Genomic DNA, 19197 nt, shown 5'->3' with positions numbered 1-19197 from the left:
TGTATAAATTGAGTGTATTTGTTATAATTTGCCTTTTGTATTGAAAAAATTACCATAGAAGTTGTAAAATTTGTATTCCACACTTTTTTATTTTTGAAAAAAAAAACACAAATATTTATTGTTTAACTTTGTACAAAAATAAGATATAATGGCAACATGCAAATTTTAGTCAGAACATATTTCATCGTCTTTTTCTTTCAGAATCTTTATGATTTTGCCATTACAAAAGACAACTTCAAAAGTTTGTGGCAAAAAATGGACAAGGGCATCCCCGATGTTGTCAACTTCCTCATCTAACATAAACCATTTAATTAAGATCTCGTTTTCGATGGGCATAGATTGATATTCGTCTGTGTTTGTCACTTTTATTGTGATAATACTATTTTGCTCTGTAGAGCTTTCAACACCATAAATTTGAATGTCCATCTTTTCCTCTGGTGGGGCTGTTACCTGTTGAGAGAAAACAAAAGCAACAATTAGTTTTTAAATTTGTATACTTTATGTTTTGTGTAAGGCCTATAGTGGGTGAAAGGGACAGAGTGGTTGAAAGGGACACATTGGGTGAAATGGACTGAGTAGGTGAAAGGGTCCCAGTTGTTGATAGGGTTTGAGTGGGTGATAGGTCGAGAGTGGGTGATAGGTCTAGAGTGGGTGATAAGTCTAGAGTGGGTGATAAGTCTAGAGTGGGTGATAAGTCTAGAGTGGGTGATAGGCCTAGAGTGTGTGAAAGGGCCAGAGTTGTTGAAAGGTCCCGAGTGGGTGAAAGGTCCCGAGTGGGTGAAAGGTCCCGAGTGGGTGAAAGGTCCCGAGTGGGTGAAATGTCCCGAGTGGGTAAAAGGTCCAGAGTGGGTGCAAGGGGCAGAGTGGGTGAAAGGGCAAGACTGGATGAAAGTCCAAGAGTGGCTGAAAGAGATAATTCCAAAAGGTTTTGTTTGTTGTGCTTACCTCCATTTTGCTATGGCGCGTTGTATTCAATATTTTTTGGCAATTGAATTCATGTACAGTGACGTGAGTCAGGGTAACATATTTGCCAAGATGTATTTTAAATAGTGACGCTTCTCTCCACAGTGTCACTTTTATATCATCAGTTGCATCTTTTATTGTAATCGATTTGAGTGGGGTATCTTGCCCATTGATAAACACAGTCTTTGCGTCCTCTTCCTACACAAAAAGTAAGCATTCTATTAAATAGTGACTGTAAAAACACATATTACTAGTGCATTGTATGAAAGGCAATATAATGTATCATATTTACCCAAATGAACATCCTTTCTAAAAGATTGAATTGTTTATTGCAAAAAATGGCTTTGTAGAGAGTACTTGTGTTTGTAGTATACACCAAAGCACTGCCATCTTATAGTTTTCAAAACTCGTACTTGCTACTATGTGTGAAGAGTGTATAATTCTATTTTTTTTGAGTTAGTTATTGAAGTTACTAAAGGTGTAATGTGTGTGTAAGTCAACTATGCATTTTTTAAGTAGACATGATGACATGAGTGAGGGTGAGGGTGAGTTATTGAGTGTGAGGTGTTGAGTGTGAGTGAGTGAGGGTGAGGAGTTGATGGGGAGTGAGGGTGAGTGAGGATGAGGCGTTACGTGAGGGTGAGGGTGAATGTAAGTGAGGGTGAGTGAGGGTGAGGGTGAGTGAGGGTGAGAGGGTGAGGGTGAGAGATTGAAGGTGAGTGAGGGTGAGAAGTTGAGGGTGAGTAAGGATGAGGGTGAGTGTGAGTGAGGCTGAGTGAGGGTCATTTAGGGTGAGGGGTTGAGGGTGAGTGAGAGTGAGTGAGTGTTGAGGGTGAGAGATTGAGGGTGATTGATGTTGAGAAGTTGAGGGTGAGTAAGGATGAGGGTGAGTGTGGGTGAGTGAGGGTGAGTGATTGAGTGAGGGTGAGGTGTTGAGGGTGAGTGAGGGTGAGGGTGAGGGTGAGGCTGAGGTGTTGAGTGAGAGTGAGGTTGACTGAGGAGTTGAGGGAGAAGGGTTAAGTTTTTGAGGGGGGGTGTTGATGGCTAGTGAGGGTGAGTGAGGGTGAGGAGTTTAGTGTGATTGAGGGTGAGTGAGATTGAGGGTGAGTGAGGCGTTGAGGGTGAAGTGTTGAGGGTGAGGTGTTGAGGGTGAGTCAGGGTGACGTTTTGAGGGTGAGTGAGGGTGACTAAGGGTGAGGCATTGAGGTAAACACAGTGTTTGCGTTCTCTTCCTAAACAAAAAGTAAGCATTGTATAAAATAGTGACTGTAAAAACACATATTACTAGTGCGTTGTATGAATGGCCATATAATGTATTATATTTAGCGACCCAAATGAACATCCTTTCTAAATGATAGCAATATTTATTGCAAAAAATGGCTTTGTAGAGAGTACTTGTATTTGTAGTATACAGCAAAGCGCTGGCATATTATAGTTTTCAAAACTCGTACTTTCTACATAGAGTGAAAGAGTGTATAATGCGATTTTTTTTAGCTTGTTAATGAAGTTACTAAAGGTGTACTGTGTGTGTAAGCCAACTATGCATTTTTTTAGTAGACATGATGACATGAGTGAGGGTGAGGGTGAGTGATTGAGGGTGAGGTGTTGAGGGTGAGTGAGCGTTAGGGTGAGTGAGGGTGGGGTTGAGGGTGAGTGAGGGTGAGTGAGGATGAGGTGTTACGTGAGGGTGAGTGTGAGTGAGGCTGAGTTAGGGTGAGGGGTTGAGGGTGAGTGAGAGTGAGGGAGTGTTGAGGGTGAGAGATTGAGGGTGAGAAGTTGAGGGTGAGTAAGGATGAGTGTGAGTGTGGGTGAGTGAGGGTGAGTGATTGAGTGAGGGTGAGGTGTTGAGGGTGAGGCTGAGGTGTTGAGGTGTTGAGGTGTTGAGTGAGAGTGAGGGTGACTGAGGAGTTGAGGGAGAAGTGTTGACTTTTTGAGGGGGAGGTGTTGAGGGCTAGTGAGGGTGAGTGAGGGTGAGTGAGTGGGAGGTGTTGAGGGTGATTGAGGGTGAGTGAGATTGAGGGTGAGTGAGGCATTAAGGGTGAATTGTTGAGGGTGAGGTGTTGAGGGTGAGTGAGGGTGAGGTGTTGAGGGTGAGTGAGGGTGAGAAGTTGAGGGTGAGTAAGGATGAGGGTGAGTGAGGGTGAGTGATTGAGGTTGAGGCGTTGAGGATGAGGCTGAGGTGTTGAGGTGTTGAGTGAGAGTGAGGGTGAGTGAGGAGTTGAGGGAGAAGGGTAGAGTTTTTGAGTGGGAGGTGTTGAGGGCTAGTGAGGGTGAGTGAGGGTGAGTGAGGGGGAGGTGTTGAGGGTGATTGAGGGTGAGTGAGATTGAGGGTGAGTGAGGCATTAAGGGTGAATTGTTGAGGGTGAGGTGTTGAGGGAGAGTGAGGGTGAGGTGTTGAGGGTGAGTGAGGGTGACTGAGGGTGAGGCATTGATGTAAAGACAGTCTTTGCGTCCTTTTGGTAAACCCAAAAAGAACCATTCTATAAAATAGTGACAGTAAAAACACATAGTACTAGTGCGTTGTATGAATGGCAATATAATGTATTATATTTCACGACCCAAATGAACATCCTTTCTACCAGATTGCATTATTTTTTGTAAAAAATGGCTTTGTGGAGAGTACTTGAATTTGTAGTATACCCCAAAGCACTGGCCTATTATATTTCCCAAAACTCTTACTTTCTACATAGTGTGAAAGAGTGTATAATGCAACCTTTTTTGAGCTTGTTAGTGAAGTTACTAAGGGCCCGATGTAGGTAAATCCCATTTACCTATTTTGAAATACCGAATCCTACCGATTCGGTATTTCAAAATCGGTAAATGGTATGTAGGTCCCAACATCTGGATTCGTTAACGAATCCTTAACAATTCTTTAATTACCGATTCGGTAAATACCGAATCGGTAATGCCCATTCATTCCTATGGGCTTTGAAGCCCATAGGAATGATTAGGCATTACCGATTCGGTATTTACCGAATCGGTAATTAAAGAATTCAGAAGGGTGCAGGGGGTGTCACTTTGACACCCTCTGGCACCCCCAAAACAGGCACAGGTGCCATGTGGCAAGCATACCTGCCCTAAGGGCAGGTCTGCCTGTCACATGACATAGGTGTGCATGCACACATGTGCATGCACACCGGAATCGGTATTTTACCATGGATTTGTATTCCATGGTAAAATACCGATTCTGTAAGCCATGTGCAGAAGGTACATTGCCTACCTACATTGCATTTTCGGTAATTTTACCGAATCGGTAAATATTACCGAATCGGTAATTATTTTACCGATTCGGTACATATTACCGAATCGGTAAATTTACCGATTCGGTAATGATACAGATTCGCTAAAGTTACCGAAAATGTGCCCCTACATCTCAATAGCCCTTTACCGATCGGAAACGGCCGAAAATCGGTATTTTCGGCCGATTGGGATCGGTAAAGGGCTACCTACATCGGGCCCCTAAATGTGTAATTTGTGTGTAAGCCAACTATGCATTTTTTTAGTAGACATGATGACATGTTTGCGTTCATACTTCTGGCACATATTGTCCCTGAAACAGTCATAAGACTATTTAGACTTGCAATTTAAAAAAGTAAAAAATACATAAGATATGTCATTTACAATACTAATAAGTCCAACTTTTCAAATGCGAGACAATGGTTTTTTTTAGTTGACATGATGACATGTTTGTGTTCATACTTACGGCAATTATTGTCCCTGAAACGGTCATCAGACTTTTTAGACTTGCCCGTTTTATTTCCTTGATGGGAGAAGCCGATGGTGCAGGCGGATGCAAAATGTTGTTTGCTTGTTGGATCAGGCCCTCCTCAATTGTCATTGCGGGAAATTTGGTTACTTTAGTTTGCTTTGTAATTAAAATTGTTTTGTTTTTGATAATAAAGTTTCGTATCAGTAGTCCACAGTTAGTTTTAGTTTGCTCATATAAATTTTCTTGGTAACAAGTACATTTTATTGTTCCAGTTTTATCTGCTAAAGCCAAATGGAATAAAATTTTCTGCTCTTGTTTAGCATTTTTGTAAGTAGTTTTCCCTGAGCAGTTGATGACATTAACTCTTATGGGTTTCTGGTATGGTTTGTTGTCATCGGTATTAATGTTCATTATTTCTTCAATAGACATCATCTGAAATAGAAAATGTGATATAACATGTTAAATACAAACCCATATTGCTTTATGATCACTGTAATAGCATTCTAAAGTACCATAGTTGTGTAGTTGGTCATTTGTATATATATGATCTAAAATGGATTGGTAGTTAGTTGTGTAACTGTTAATGAGTTGTTGACATTGTAATTTTGTTTCAAAGAATCCAAGTAATTGCTTGCTGTTTGCATTTTGTTGAGATACATCCACATTGAAATCCCCTATAATAATCAATTTGTGTGTGGGGTAAAAATCCGTAATATTTGTGATGAAATCAAAAAGAGAAGTTATACTTTTTAGGGGTGGTTTGTATAAAATAATAATAAGGTAATCTGTGTTATCAATCTGTAGAGTAAAATGTAAAATGTCTATCCCTTCAGTGTCTCATAAATAGGCAATATAAATAAATCTTTTTTGTAGTACATAATCATTCCATGGTTTGTGTTGTATGTATGAAATTTATCAAATATAATGTGATGGTATTGTTCTATCGTGAAATCATTAGCTGTAGCATTTCTTGTAGTGTTGATCTCAGTTAAGCAAATAATGTCTGCTTCTAATATATTCCTATCCGCTACCATAGATGAAAAATTTTTCTGTAGTGATCTTATATTGTGTGCAATGATATTGAAATGTGCACTGTATGTATGTAACTGTGGGATATGTATTTCAAGTGGCATTTCTGTCCTTAATCTGTGCATTTCCTCATTAACTTGTGGATGTACTAAAATTTTACGTTCATCAAAATTGTGTACATATACATTTTGTATTGATTTTGCCCTGCTAATAGCAACATAATGCAAATGATGAATCTTGCTGTTATTAAAGTGTATATAAAGTGGTTCGAGAGTTGCACCTTGTGTGCGATGTATAGTGCGTGCTGATGCTTGGCGTAAAGGAAATTGCTTCCGTATAATGGTAATACATTTTTTAGTGTATTGGAAATGTCTAGCTATAGCATGTATTGGTGTCCATGTATTTTGTATTTGTGAATGAAATAAGTGTTTATATTGTTGTCTGGTTGTTTGTCCTATAGTGGGATTGTCAAATAACAACCAAACAATAATAGGTGTATTGTTAATCAATTCAACTAATTGTACAACACCAGTTGCGCCATTTGTTAAACCATCATTGACATCCACATTGCAACTTAAATCATAACGAAGTTGTAAGGCAATGTGTAATGTATGTGAAAGGCCCATTGTTTTCTGTGGATCTTTGGGCAGTTGCTTAAGAATAGTTTTTTTCACATTTTCAGACAAATCAGAACTGACGGTATCGCTTGCTACTGTTATGTAGACTGGATAATCTTTGCAATGTTGTTCTAAAACCTTTTGGTTAATTTCATTAACTTCTAGATTAGTTGACATGATATATGGAATTGTTTCTAATAAACTCTCATCAGGTTGTATTTCCCTTTGCTTAATTTGTGAAATATCTTCTTCAGTATGCTTGCCTTCTCTCAATCGGTTTAGTAATTGAGCAAATTGTAGATCTTCTTTTTGGCGCATAATTTTTGTTAATTCAAAAATTTTAAAATGTTCTTTCCATAAGTTAGCACTTAAAGGACCATACATTTGTGTAGAATCCTGAAAAATGTATCTGTCAAATACAGGTTTTAATTGGTAAAAGTCACCAATGGCTAAAATAGAAATTCCTCCGAATGGTTCATTAGATGATTTAATTTCTTGAAGCCTGTTATGTATAAAATTCAACATATTGTGTCCTACCATTGAAATTTCATCAATAATAACAACTCTAACATGCATCATTTCCATTTGTAGAGCAGTTCTATGTTCATGACTCAGTTGTTTATAAGTCAAACTTTGCGACACAGGTATTTTGAAAGTGCTATGCAGTGTTTTGCCATTAATATTATGGGCAGCCTTTCCTGTTGGAGCAGTAAGTAAGATATAAACATTATCAGGATTTTCACCGGCCTTAGTGTTATAGTAGCGTAGTAAAGTTTGATATAGTGCAGATATTACAAAACTTTTCCCAACACCAGCCCCTCCAGTGCAAAAAGTATAGCATGGAGTGCTTGTAGTTTTAAACCAATGCAAGTGATGGTAAACAAATTTAAGTTGTTCTTCCGTTAAGTTTTGCATAAGTTGTTGGTATTTTTCATTGGGTAAAATAACGTTAGTTGAGCTTTGTTCTTCAGTTGTAGTTCTAATTCCTAAATCTAGAGCCAAATCATATCTATTATTATGTTCTGGATTTTGGTCTTCTGTCTGTATATTAACAGTTGGTGATAGAGGAGGTGAAATTACATTTTCATGACACTGTTCATGAATAATGTTTGTAACTTCGCCATGCTGTTTGTTATAGATTTTTAGTTGTGTGTCAACAAATGTTTTAACTTCCAGATACCTATCATAGTAAGTTTCCTTGTTGATTAGTATTTTTTCTTCTTCCCTCCATGGATAGTGCAACATTAATATTTCTCTATAATACTCTTCTGGTTCATTATTTTTGCTAAATCTGCAAAAGCGTATTATTTTCCCTTGTCTGCGCTTATTTAAAGCATAATCATAATTCTGTTTCTGTTGTTCTTTATTTCCGTCACTACATTCTATTTCTAATTCTTCCTCATCTGAGCTGTAAAAGTTTTGTTCTGCAAGTAAATCTTCGCAATCATTTATTTCTTTCCCATGTGTTTTTTTCTTCACATAGTTGAAATTAGCCGCATAGTCTGCTAACGTGCACATCTCTAATGATTGTAGCCGTTTGCAGTACTTAATAATAATATTTTCACATTGAATGTCAGTTGAATTTTCGGGCAAGTTATTAATAGTTTCGATATCACGCATTAAATAAGTTCTTTTCTCTGGACGGATAGTATTAATAAATACAAATGATCGTGAGCTTTTCCGTAATGGTATTTGAAGAATTAGATATGCTGCTTCTTGAGCACTAATTTCTGTGCAGTTGAGGAATTTGTTTCCTATGTGTTTAAGTTGATCTTTGATATTACTATTGCTTGTTACCTCTTTAGCAGCTTGCGCTAGAAGTTTGCTAATTCCTCTTTGCGATTTACTGATATATGAGATAATATAGACTGCACAAGCATAAGGGTCTAGTATAAACTGCAAGTCTATGTTTGCTCGCCAAGCTTCTAAAAGAGTACTATTGTAGTTATTGATGAAGCATTCGCCTGGTGTTCTTTTCAAAAAAATAGTTGTTTTTTGTAAGCTAGTTTGTTTAGAAGTAATATATTCTTTATCATCCATTTTAATGAAGTCTAAAAATTCCTCAAAAGGAGAGTGTATTAAAAGTAGTATTATTCATAGCTTCATGTATTATTTTCATATTATCTTGCCATTGCTTATTTGTCTCCTCAAGTGTTAATGGCTCTAATATGAGCGTTCTTGACATTGGATATTTTGGATATTGATATTTGCATGTCCGTTGCTGTTTACGTCTGCAATTTTTGGTGTGACCATGCCTTTGTAGATTTATTAACGGTTGTAAAACAGGGTTCTCAGACTTATGACAAGTGATATATTTGTCAATAAAGCTATTGACTTCTTCCACTGGTGAAACACCATACAATGGTGCTTTGTTTACCCAGAGTAATGCATGTATATGTGGAGAACCTCTTTGTTGGAATTCGACTCTGTAAAAGTAGTCTACTATTTCCCCAATTGGATTAGTGCCATTCAGCAAAACACAATTAAAGAATTTCCTAACTTGATAGTCAAACTGTCTTGCACATGTTATTGGATCTTCTTGTATTAATTTACTTTTAGTTTCCCAAGACATGTTTAAGAATTCTTCCTCTGTACATTCCTTTAAGTTTCTAACTCTCAATAGTATATTTATTAAATGGTGCCATTTTGTTTCAGCAGCAGATAAAGTCAAAAAGAAAGTGGGTATGCCAAGTTGCCTTATCATTGCAAAAATATCTTTTTTGCAACCTTCCCAATATGGAGGTGAACTGCGTATAGTTTTTAATACTTTGTAACCCTCATTAAACTGTAAAACATTGGCAATATTACATTTAATGTCTTTAGCAGTTATTTTATTTCCATCTGTAAAATGTTTTCTGATGGAAATGTTGATTTTACCATGGATCTGCTTAATATGTAATTTCTTCAGTTTAAAAAACACATTAGTAATAGATTTAGCGACTCTTCTATCATAACTCCTTAACTCTGCTTGGCAAATAGTACTATAATGTACCGGTATGTGTCTTTCCTTATTGTTAGGCCTTCGTTCACCACAAAAAATAGTAGGGAAAGCCAAAAACTCTGAATCTTTATCCTCATATAAACCTCTTGGCGTGTTATGTTCAGCTGGAGCGAAACTTAACACATTCAGCGAATTACTAGTAATAGTTTCATTTGTTAACATAGTATCCAAATTCCCAGCTTCTATGTTGTCAGAACTATCAGATGAATTGTTTGTCTCAGAAGTCTCATTGTGAGATTCTATTTCTGGAGGTATATACTCCCAGTCAGGGTTAATCGTAACACCATATTCATTAAACATTGTACTATTTTTAGCTAGCCATGTAGCTGCCTTTTTTACTGTATTTGGTCTAATATTCTCATAATGTGTATATGATTTATAGATTAATTTCCTTTTTAATTTCACTGGGATTGTCATGGCGTCATTAATTTGCCTTGGTAAAATTGTAACAGTTGTCATAACATCTGCAGGTACATTAACTACTGCACCTGATAATGATTTTTGAAAACCGCGTGGCAGACTCCGAATTTGTAAGAATGGTATCCTAGGTGAAACTAATCTTTCTTCTAAATCATATAATTCTAATTCAACTGGTACATTTGGGAAGCCCATGCCATTTACAATAGAACATGGTGGTATTTTGTTTTTGCGAATGTAATAATAGCAAGTCTTACAAATAAAATTGGTTTTCTTGTTACTAATGTTACACTTGTTGAAAATTTCGGATTGGCTAACACTGCGTATATTTAGCAACGTTTGTTTATGCCACAGTTGATTGCAAAGAGTACAAATGTACTCTGGCCCATGCAATATTTCCCAGTGGAATTTGCGAATGATTGTATGGATTTGTTTACCTCGTTTCTGTCTTTGGCCCTGCGTGAATATGGGTATGTTATTATCAGTAGCACTTAGTTGACTGTTGGTAATGTCTTCTTCAGCTGTATTAACTTTTTTTCTTTGTACAACTTTAGTTGGACATGTACTTGAATCCCTTTTTCTTTTCCGAGACTGTTTATTTGTTCCCTGTATAGCTTTACTATTACCTGGTAATTGTGCTAAATGATTACTATTGCTATTCCCTCCCTTACTTTTATTCAGTAAATCATCAGAAGACATTGATGTTGATGTTATAGTCTGATTAGGAGTACATTCAGTAGTATGTACCCAAATTTTTCTTTCTTGCGGTAGGTGACTATTTTTTTGTGCACAGTAAGTGCTTTTGTAAAGGATTTCCTTTTAATGACTTTTATATCTATTGGTGTTAATTCAAATTGGACACATTGCTCAGCCTGATGTGTAAAGTTATATGCTAGTTTCATAACATATTGAATTAGCCCTTCAAACGAATTAAATGCAATTGTAACACATGTTCCGTTTGAATGAGGCATGCCTTCATGGTCCCTACTATGTGAATCAAATACAAAGTATGATTGCATATGTTTGAAAATAGCTATTACATAAACATTCATACAAAGTAGAACACCACAGTGCTTATTAATAGTAACATTTAATGCTGTGCTAATATCTGGGTAGGCTTTATCAAAACGTTTAAGGACATCACCGTAGTAAGCATTCCGTAGCAAAAGTGAATATATCTCTTGATTGTGGTCTATATACCTTGGCAGGTCATCTGGATGCATAAGTGTTTCTTTGTTAATAGAATGCATTTGTAGATATAAAGCGTCCCCACGGTCCATTATATAATGCAGATCATTAGAGTTCCAAGTAGTTACTGGCTTGCATAAATTGTGCAAGACAGCAAAAGCACTATTTGGTAAGCATTGCTTACCTTGTGATTTGCTATTAAATTTGCTATTCCCTTGATGGTAACTTGCTTTCAAGCATCTCTGCATCTTATAAGTTATACTAGAATGTTTTTAAAAACAAATGTAAATTAAGAAGGTTTGTGAAGTAACACATTTTTCTGGGGACTGTAAGGTATGAACTTTTTACAAATTTTAAACTAAGTGGCAAAGTAGTATTTACCTTAACTTCTGTTTCTTTTGTTGTTGTTTTAATAATCTGAAAGGAGAAAAAAAACATAATGGTTAGAATATATCTTTTCGAATTTTTCCCATAAAGGCCACATTAGCATGTAAATAGTCTTTTAAAGACCTGTTAAGAGCTCTAGTGCTGCTGTGAGTGTATGCGCCACGGCTGGCACACAGGCAGGGTGAGATGATAGAGGGAGAGAGAGGGAGTGGGAGGAAAAGGGGGACAGAGAGAGAGTGAGTGAGTGCGTGAAAAGTTAATACTGAGAGACGTAAAAAAATGTGTGTGTGTGTTATCTTGTAACTTGGACTGGTTAATGTGTTGCATTGAATCTGAGAATGAATGCGGTGTGCGTGTAATATTGAAAGTGTACCCAGTTAGTGTGCAAGTAATGTACAAAGACAGAAAGGGAGTGAAGGGGAGGGAAATGCCGAGGGAGTAAAAGGGAGGGAGAGTGAGGGAGATGGAGAGTGAGGGAGAGGGAGGGAAAGTGAGGGAAAGGAAGGAAAATGGAGTGAGAGGAAGGGAAAGGGAGTGAGAGGGAGAGTGATAGGAAGGGAGACGGGGATGGAGGGAGGGAGAGAGAGGGGGAGGGAGACAGAGGGATTAACAAAGTTAGAGTGAGAAAGAGGAAGGCAAGAGAGAGGGAGGGGGAGCTAGAGAGGGAGAGAGAGGGTGAGTGTGGGTGAGGGGTTGAGGGTGAGTGAGGGTGAAATGTTGAGGGTGTGAGTGTGAGGGTGAGGTGTTGAGTGTTAGTGGGGTGAGGTGTTGAGGGTGAGGGTGAGTGAGGGGGAGGGGTTGAGGGTGAGTGAGGGTGAGTGGTATTGAGGGTGAGTGAGGGTGAGGGTGAGGGTGAGTGAGGGTGACGGTTTGAGGGTGAGTGATGGTGAGGGTGAGTGAGGATGATGTGTTGAGGGTGAGTGAGCATGAGGGTGAGTGAGCATGAGGTTGAGTGAGGGTGAGTGTGAGTGAGGGTGAGTGAGGGTGAGGGGTTGAGGGTGAGTGAGGGTAGGTTAGGCTTAGAGATTGAGGGTGAGTGAGGGTGAGAAGTTGAGGGTGAGTAAGGATGAGGGTGAGTGTGGGTGAGTGAGAATGAGGTGTTGAGGGTGAGTGAGGTGTTGAGGGTGAGTGAGGGTGAGGGTGAGGCTGAGGCTGAGGTGTTGAAGTGTTGAGTGAGAGTGAGGGTGAGTGAGGAGTTGAGGGAGAAGTGTTGAGGGTGTGTGTGTGAGGTGTTGAGGGCTAGTGAGGGTGGGGGAAGTGTTGAGGATGAGTGAGGGTGAGTGAAATTGAGGGTGAGTGAAATTGAGGGTGAGTGAGGTGTTGAGGGTGAGTGAGAGTGAGGTGTTGAGTGAGAGGTTGAGTGAGGGTGAGTGAGGGTGAGGGGTTGAGTGAGGGTGACTGAGGGTGAGTGAGGGTAAGTGAGGGTGAGTGAGGATGAGCGTGAGGGTGGGTGAGGGTGAGTAAGGGTGAGTGAGGCTGAGGGTGAGGGAGGGTGAGGGAGGGCGAGGGGTTGAGGGTGAGTGAGGGTGAGGTGTTGAGGGTGAGTGAGGGTGAGTGAGAATGAGGGTGAGTGCGGGTGAGGGTGAGGCGTTGAGGGTGAGTGAGGGTGAGGGTGAGGAAGGGAGAGGCGTTGAGGGTGAGTGAGAGTGAGGGTGAGCTGTTAAGGGTGACTGAGGGTGATGCGTTGAGGGTAAGTGAGGGTGAGGGTGAGGTGGTGAGTGTGAGTGAGGGTGAGGGTGAGTGAGGGTGAGGCGTTGCGGGTAAGTGAGGGTGAGTGTGTGTGAGGCTTCAAAAAATAACGACCCCCTTAAAGTAGTGTCGTTATTTGTATTAGGAAAATAGTTGAGAATTGCTGAGGATGTGGGACTTGAATGTGTCTGTGGGTAGTTTTAAAAGCTGGAATTGTTGTTGGGGATGGAGAGGGAGTGAGTGTGTGCGTGAAGAGTTAATAGTGAGAGACGTACCGAAAAATGTGTGTGTGTGTCATCGTGTAACTTAGATTACTTACTATATTGCATTGAATATGAAAATGAATGCGGTGTGCGTGTAATATTGAAAGTGTACCCAGTTAGTGTGCAAGTAATGTAGAAAGATAGAGAGGGAGTAAAGGGGAGACAAATGGAGAGTTATGTACAAAGACAGAGAGGAAGGGAAAGTTAGGGAAAGGAAGGGAAATGGAGGGAGAGGAAGAGAAAGGGAGTGAGATGCAGGGTGATAGGGAGGGAGAGGGAGGGAGAGAGGGAGAGAGAGAGAGGAGGAAGAAGAGAGGGGGAGTGAGACAGAGGGAGGAACACAGTTAGAGTGAGACAGAGGAAGACAGGAGAGAGGGAGGGGGAGCTATAGGGAGGGAGAGAGAGCTATAGAGATGTAGGGAGACCGAGAGAGAAAGAGAGCGAGAAAATTATGTGTATGCCGGGAGGGCTCAGTGCACGAAGCCTTCGGCTGCAGGGTCCTGTGATTAACCTCATGGTCAGTTTTATGTTGTTGCTGTAGCCCCGACCCTTAACCACTAACCCTGCCCCCACCGATGCGGTCCTTGGACACAAAGTAAACAGTAAATTTTTCCCCTGCGAGAAAGATTGTGAGTAGCCATGTAATAGAGGGTGTGGGCGAAAGTCCCCTTGATCGTGGATTGTGTGTATGAAAAGTTTGTTGTGGTGTGGCGAAGTGTTGCGAACGGATTATGGCTGTACTATTCCCCCTAATGTTCCAATGTGCCTGTGAATAGTGTAGTAAGTGTAAGGTCAAGTTTTTTTTGGGGTAGGCAGCTAATCCTGGCTAATGTGTTATTGGATGTGTGCTTGTGAAAATGTAATACTAGTAGTTATACGAGCGGCTGTTTTCGTGTGTCAGCTTGTAACTTGGATTACTAACTGTGCAAGTAAAGCTGCGAATGAATGCATTCTGCGTAAATGTTGTAAAGTGTTGCCTGTTTGCGTGCAAATTAATGTGCAATTAGAAGTTCTGACTGAAAGTTTGGTGCTGTAGTGGCGAAGTGCTATGATCTTACATTGCGTAGGAGTTGCACGTGCTGTATAAGGGTGGCAGTCAGTGTTTTGCCTAATGTGACAGGGTGTGTGTGATTAGTGTGCTATAGAGAGGGAGGGAGACCAAGAGAGAAAGAGAGCGAGAAAATTATGTGTATGCCGGGAGGGCTCAGTGGACGAAGCCTTCGGCTGCAGGGTCCTGTGATTAACCTCATGGCCAGTTTTATGTTGTTGCTGTAGCCCCGACCCTTAACCACTGACCCTGCCCCCACCGATGCGGTCCTTGGACACAAAGTAAACAGTAAATTTGGCCCCTGAGAGAAAGATTGTGAGTAGCCATGTAATAGAGGGTGTGTGTGAAAGTGCCCTTGTTCGTGGAATGTGTGTATGAAAATTTTGTTGTGGTGTGGCGAAGTGTTGCGAACGGTTTATGGCTGTACTATTCTCCCTAATGTTACAATGTCCCTGGGAATAGTGTAGTAAGTGTAAAGTGAAGTGTTTATTTTTGTAGGCCGCAAATCCTGGCTAATGTGTTATTGGATGTGTGTTTGTGGAAAGGTAATACTAGTAGTTGTACGAGCGGCTGTTTTCGTGTGTCAGCTAGTAACTTGGATTACTTACTGTGTGCCAGTAAAGCTGCGGGTGAATGTTGTGAAGTGTAGCCTGTTTGCGTGCAAATAAATGTGCAATTTGAAGTTGTGCCTGAAAGTTTGGTGCTGTAGTGGCGAAGTGCTATGATCTTAGATTGCGTTGGAGTCGCACGTGCTGTATAAGGGTGGCAGTCAGTGTTTTGCCTAATGTGACAGGCTGTATGTGATTAGTGTAAGATGCAGCTCTGTTCACTCTTGAGTCCGATCATCCTGTTTACTGTCTTGCTATGAAGCTGTCAATGAAAGCGTAATGAGTGTTCTAATGTGGTCGCACTCAATTCGGCGTGCGTGTGATATAGTATGTGTTCTTAACAGTGTGTGCGTGAAAAGTTAATACTAATAGATGTAAAAAAAAGGGTGCGTATGTGTCATCTTGTAACTTGCACTGGTTACTGTGTTACATTTAATCTGAGAATGCAAGCGGTATGCGTGTAATATTGAAAGATAATCTGACAAGGTGTGTGTGAGTAGTGTAAGCTGCAGCTCTGTTCACTGTTCAGTCCGATCATCCTGTTTACTGTATTGCTGTGAAGCTGTGACTAAAATCGTAAGGAGTGTTCTGTTGTGGTTGCACTCAATTCGCCGTGCGTGTTATATAGTATGTGTTCTTAACCGTGTGTGCGTGAAAAGGTAATAGTAACCGACGTAAAAAGAAGGTGTGTGTGTCATGTTGTAATTAGGAGTAGTTACTGTGTTGCATTAAATATAAGAATGAATGCGGTTTGCGTGAAATATTGAAAGTGTACCCAGTTAGTGTGCAAGTAATGTATGTAGTTGAAATTGTGAAGGAAATGTTCCTGGGAGTGTGGCGAAGTGTTATGATATGAGATTGCGGCCGAATGTTCCGAAAGTAGTTCGCATGGTGTAACGGGGATGTTTGTTCCTATGCATGTGAATGTGATAATGTGTGTGCGCTTTTGTGTGTTAGGTGCAAGGTGAAGCTGTGGGTACTGTTGCTCTTGTTGATAGTGTCAAGTAAATTGAAGTTGTGCTTGCAATCAATATGTCGTGATTGTAATTTAGTAAGTCTTTTTAGTTGTGTGTGCGTGAAAAGGTAACACAAGGAGATGTATGAGAGGGTGTGTGTCAAACTTATGTTGTGCCTTGAATTATTGGAAGGAATGTTCTGTGTGGCGAGTCGGAGTGTTAGGAACGGAAGTAAAAATTGTGTAGAAGAGTGAACAGTTGGCTGTACTTACATGATATATGTTGGTGCGCAGTTTCTTTCCCCCTATCAAGGAAATGTTGAAAGCGTACGAATAACCTACAAGATATAACGATAAAAAAAAACAATATGTATCGGTTGGTTTAAACAAAGGTATGACCTGTTTGAGAAATTACGTAGTCCTTTGCTAAGTATTACCATAGAAAATGTAGATTTGCAAACAAACATGTGGCAGAATAATTTAACACAGGTGCAATGTTGATATAGTAACCGTTCTAATAAACGCAAGTAAATGTATCAATACTGTCCCTTAGATGTATAGAAATAAAACTTGCATGCACTTACGTTCTAAGATTGAATGGCGTAATTTTTCAGTGGCTGTTGGTCGATAGCAGCAAGTACAGCGCCGTTCTGTAAGTCGAAGTTCTGTCCTCGCAGGTAAAAAGAGAGTATGACTTAAAGTGATCCGTCCCTCTGCTTAAATAGGGGGTAACGATGCAAGAATCTTTTTTTTTTTTTTTGGTTTAAGAAAGGATCAAAGCTTTTAGTCCTTCCCTTGCCCCAAGGAAAAGTCACACTAGCTGATGTGCGCGACTTGGAAGTGTGAATGTTTGAATGTGTATGCAGATGGAGTTTCGGCATTGGCGCGCCAGTAGACTTCCCTGGGCAACTCCCTTAAGCCCACATAAGATTTTGCTCGGAACTGACAAAGCAAAGGGCCTTTTTTTTTTTTACGTTAGTGTATTTGGACTTCAACAGTCTGCTCGAAGTTACACTTAAAAATGGCATATATAAAGCATCCAAAGTATACAAAGTTTCACTTTTAAACATACAACTCTTGTAATATACTGGCTCAAAGTTGTGGCGTTTATGTTTAGTATGAAAATACTGAAAATTGCTGCGGATGCGTCCATTAATGTGTGTGTGGCAACGTGAAAATACAGTGGGTGAATGAGAAAGATGGTCGATGATTTTGTTTGGCAAAAAAGAAATGTAAAGACAGGTGTGGCGAAATGTTATGAGCTGATACATGGTGCTGAATGGGTCAGAGGCCGGATGCAATATTTGCCATAAAAGTTGTGTTCTTCGTTTTATTATGAAAATCGTGAACATTGCTGCGTAAGTGGCCCTTAAATGTGTCTGTGGGTAGTTTTAAATGCTAGGATAATTTTGGCTGTGTGTGTACGTGTTGTAAATACAGAATTTCGCTGCGGGTGCGTCCCTTAATGTAAGTCTTGTAATATACAGGCTCAAAGTTGTGGCGTTTATGTTTAGTATGAAAATACAGAACATTGCTGCAGATGCCTCCATTAATGTGTGAGTGTCACCGTAGAAATACAGTGGGAGAATGAGAAAGATGGTCGATGATTTTGTTTGCCAATACATAAATGTAGAGACAGGTGTGGCGAAATGTTATGAGCTGATGTATGTTGCTGAATGGGTCAGAGGCTGGATACAATATTTGCCATCAAAGTTGTGTTGTTAATTTTAATATGAAATTCGTGAGCATTGCTGAGGATGCGGCCCTTGAATGTGTCTGTGGGTAATTTTAAATGCTAGGAATGATGTTGGTGTGTGTGTACGGCATGGTATGTAAACTATAGGAGTTTTGTTAAGAAAACATAACGTTTCCAGACGCCATTTTCTCCTTTACTGTAATTCGACTTGAACTGTCTACTCAAAGTTACCCTTAAAAATGGCATGAGGGGTTGAGGGTGAGGATGAGTGAGGGTGAGGCTGAGGTGTTGAGTGTGAGTGAAAGTAAGAGTGAGGGTGAGTGAGGGGTTGAGTGTTAGTGAGGGTGAGGTATTGAGGGTGAGTGAGGGGAAGGGTGATTGAGGGATTGAGAGTTAGTGAGGGTGAGGGGTTGAGGGTTAGTGATGGTGAGGTGTTGAGGGTGAGTGAGGGTGAGGGGGAGGGGTTGAGAATAAGTGAGGTGTTTAGGGTGAAGTGTTGAGGGTGTGGGTGAGGGGTTGAGGGTGAGGGAGGGTGAGTGAGGGTGAATGGTTGAGGGTGAGTGGTTGAGGGTGAGGGGTTGAGGCTGATGTTTTGAGGGTGAGTGAAGGTGAGATGTTGGGTGAGGCGTTGAGGGTGACTGACTATAGGATTTTTGTTAAAAAAACATCACGTTTCAAGATGCCATTTTCTCCCTTACTGTAATTCGACTTGAACTGTCAGCGCCAAGTTACCCTTAAAAATAGCATGAGGGGTTGAGGGTGAGGGCGAGTGAGGGCGAGGCTGAGGTGTTGAGTGAGGGTGAGGGGTTGAGGGTGGGTGAGGGTAGGTGAGGGTTGAGGGTGAGGGTGATTGAGGGTGAGCATGACTCCATTAATGTGTGTGTGGCAACGTTAAAATACAGTGGGCGAAATAGAAAGATGTGAGATAATTTTGTTTGGCAATACATAAATGTTGAGACAGGTGTGGAGAAATGTTATGAGCTGATGTATTTGCCATCGAAGTTGTGTTGTTATTTTTAGTATAAAAATTGTGACCATTGCTGAGGATGCGGCCCTTGAATGTGGCTGTGTGTAATTATAAATGGTGGGATTGTTGTCGGTGTGTGTGTACGGCATGGTATGTAGACTATAGGAGTTTTGGTTAAAAAACATAACGTTTACAGACGCCATTTTCGACCTTACTGTAATTTGACTGTAACTGTCTGCTCCAAGTTACGCTTAAAAATGGCATGAGGAGTTGAGGGTGAGGGTGAGTGAGGGTGAGGCTGAGGTGTTGAGTGTAAGTGAGGGTAAGAGTGAGGGTGAGTGAGGGGTTCTGTGTTAGTGTGGGTGAGATATTGAGGGTGAGTGAGGGTAAGGGTGATTGAGGGATTGAGAGTTAGTGAGGGTGAGGGGTTGAGGGTTAGTGATGGTGAGGTGTTGAGGGTGAGTGAGGGTGAGGGTGAGTGAGGGTGAGGGGGAGGGGTTGAGGGTGAGTGAGGTGTTTAGGGTGAAGTGTTGAGGATGTAGGTGAGGGGTTGAGGGTGAGGGAGGGTGAGTGAGGGTGAGTGGTTGAGGGTGAGGGGTTGGGGGTGAGGGTTGGGGGTGAGGGGTTGAGGGTGAGGTGTTGAGGGTGAGTGAGGGTGAG

The 19197-nt window shown here is 40.6% G+C and overlaps 1 protein-coding gene across 1 annotated transcript; it reads right to left on the bottom strand.

Moving 5' to 3' along the window:
• Positions 1 to 165: 165 nt before the first annotated feature.
• On the bottom strand, positions 166 to 16260 carry LOC147663155 (uncharacterized). The gene is made up of 5 exons (XM_086950627.1): positions 16148 to 16260; positions 11306 to 11341; positions 4667 to 5104; positions 946 to 1161; positions 166 to 450 (listed from the first exon to the last, which is right to left on the bottom strand). The coding sequence occupies exons 3-5, from the start codon at positions 5102 to 5104 to the stop codon at positions 166 to 168; spliced, it is 939 nt and encodes a 312-aa protein (XP_086806753.1). The 5' UTR covers positions 11306 to 11341; positions 16148 to 16260.
• Between the last annotated feature and the right edge of the window lie 2937 nt (positions 16261 to 19197).

The sequence above is a fragment of the Lissotriton vulgaris genome, unplaced genomic scaffold, assembly GCF_964263255.1.
Source record: "Lissotriton vulgaris unplaced genomic scaffold, aLisVul1.2 SCAFFOLD_542, whole genome shotgun sequence".
NCBI classification, from domain to species: Eukaryota; Metazoa; Chordata; class Amphibia; order Caudata; family Salamandridae; genus Lissotriton; species Lissotriton vulgaris.
The sequence above is the reverse complement of the archived record's forward strand: the minus strand, read 5'-3'. Positions and strand labels throughout refer to the sequence as shown.

Excerpts from the sequence above, each read along its gene's own strand:
- LOC147663155 (XM_086950627.1), bottom strand. The coding sequence starts at position 5,104 with ATGATGTCTATTGAAGAAATAATGAACATTAATACCGATGACAACAAA. Across the intron at positions 1,162-4,666 it reads TTTCAGGGACAATAATTGCC|GAAGAGGACGCAAAGACTGT; the intron begins GTAAGTATGAAC and ends CTTTTTGTGTAG. Across the intron at positions 451-945 it reads CGCGCCATAGCAAAATGGAG|GTAACAGCCCCACCAGAGGA; the intron begins GTAAGCACAACA and ends TTCTCTCAACAG.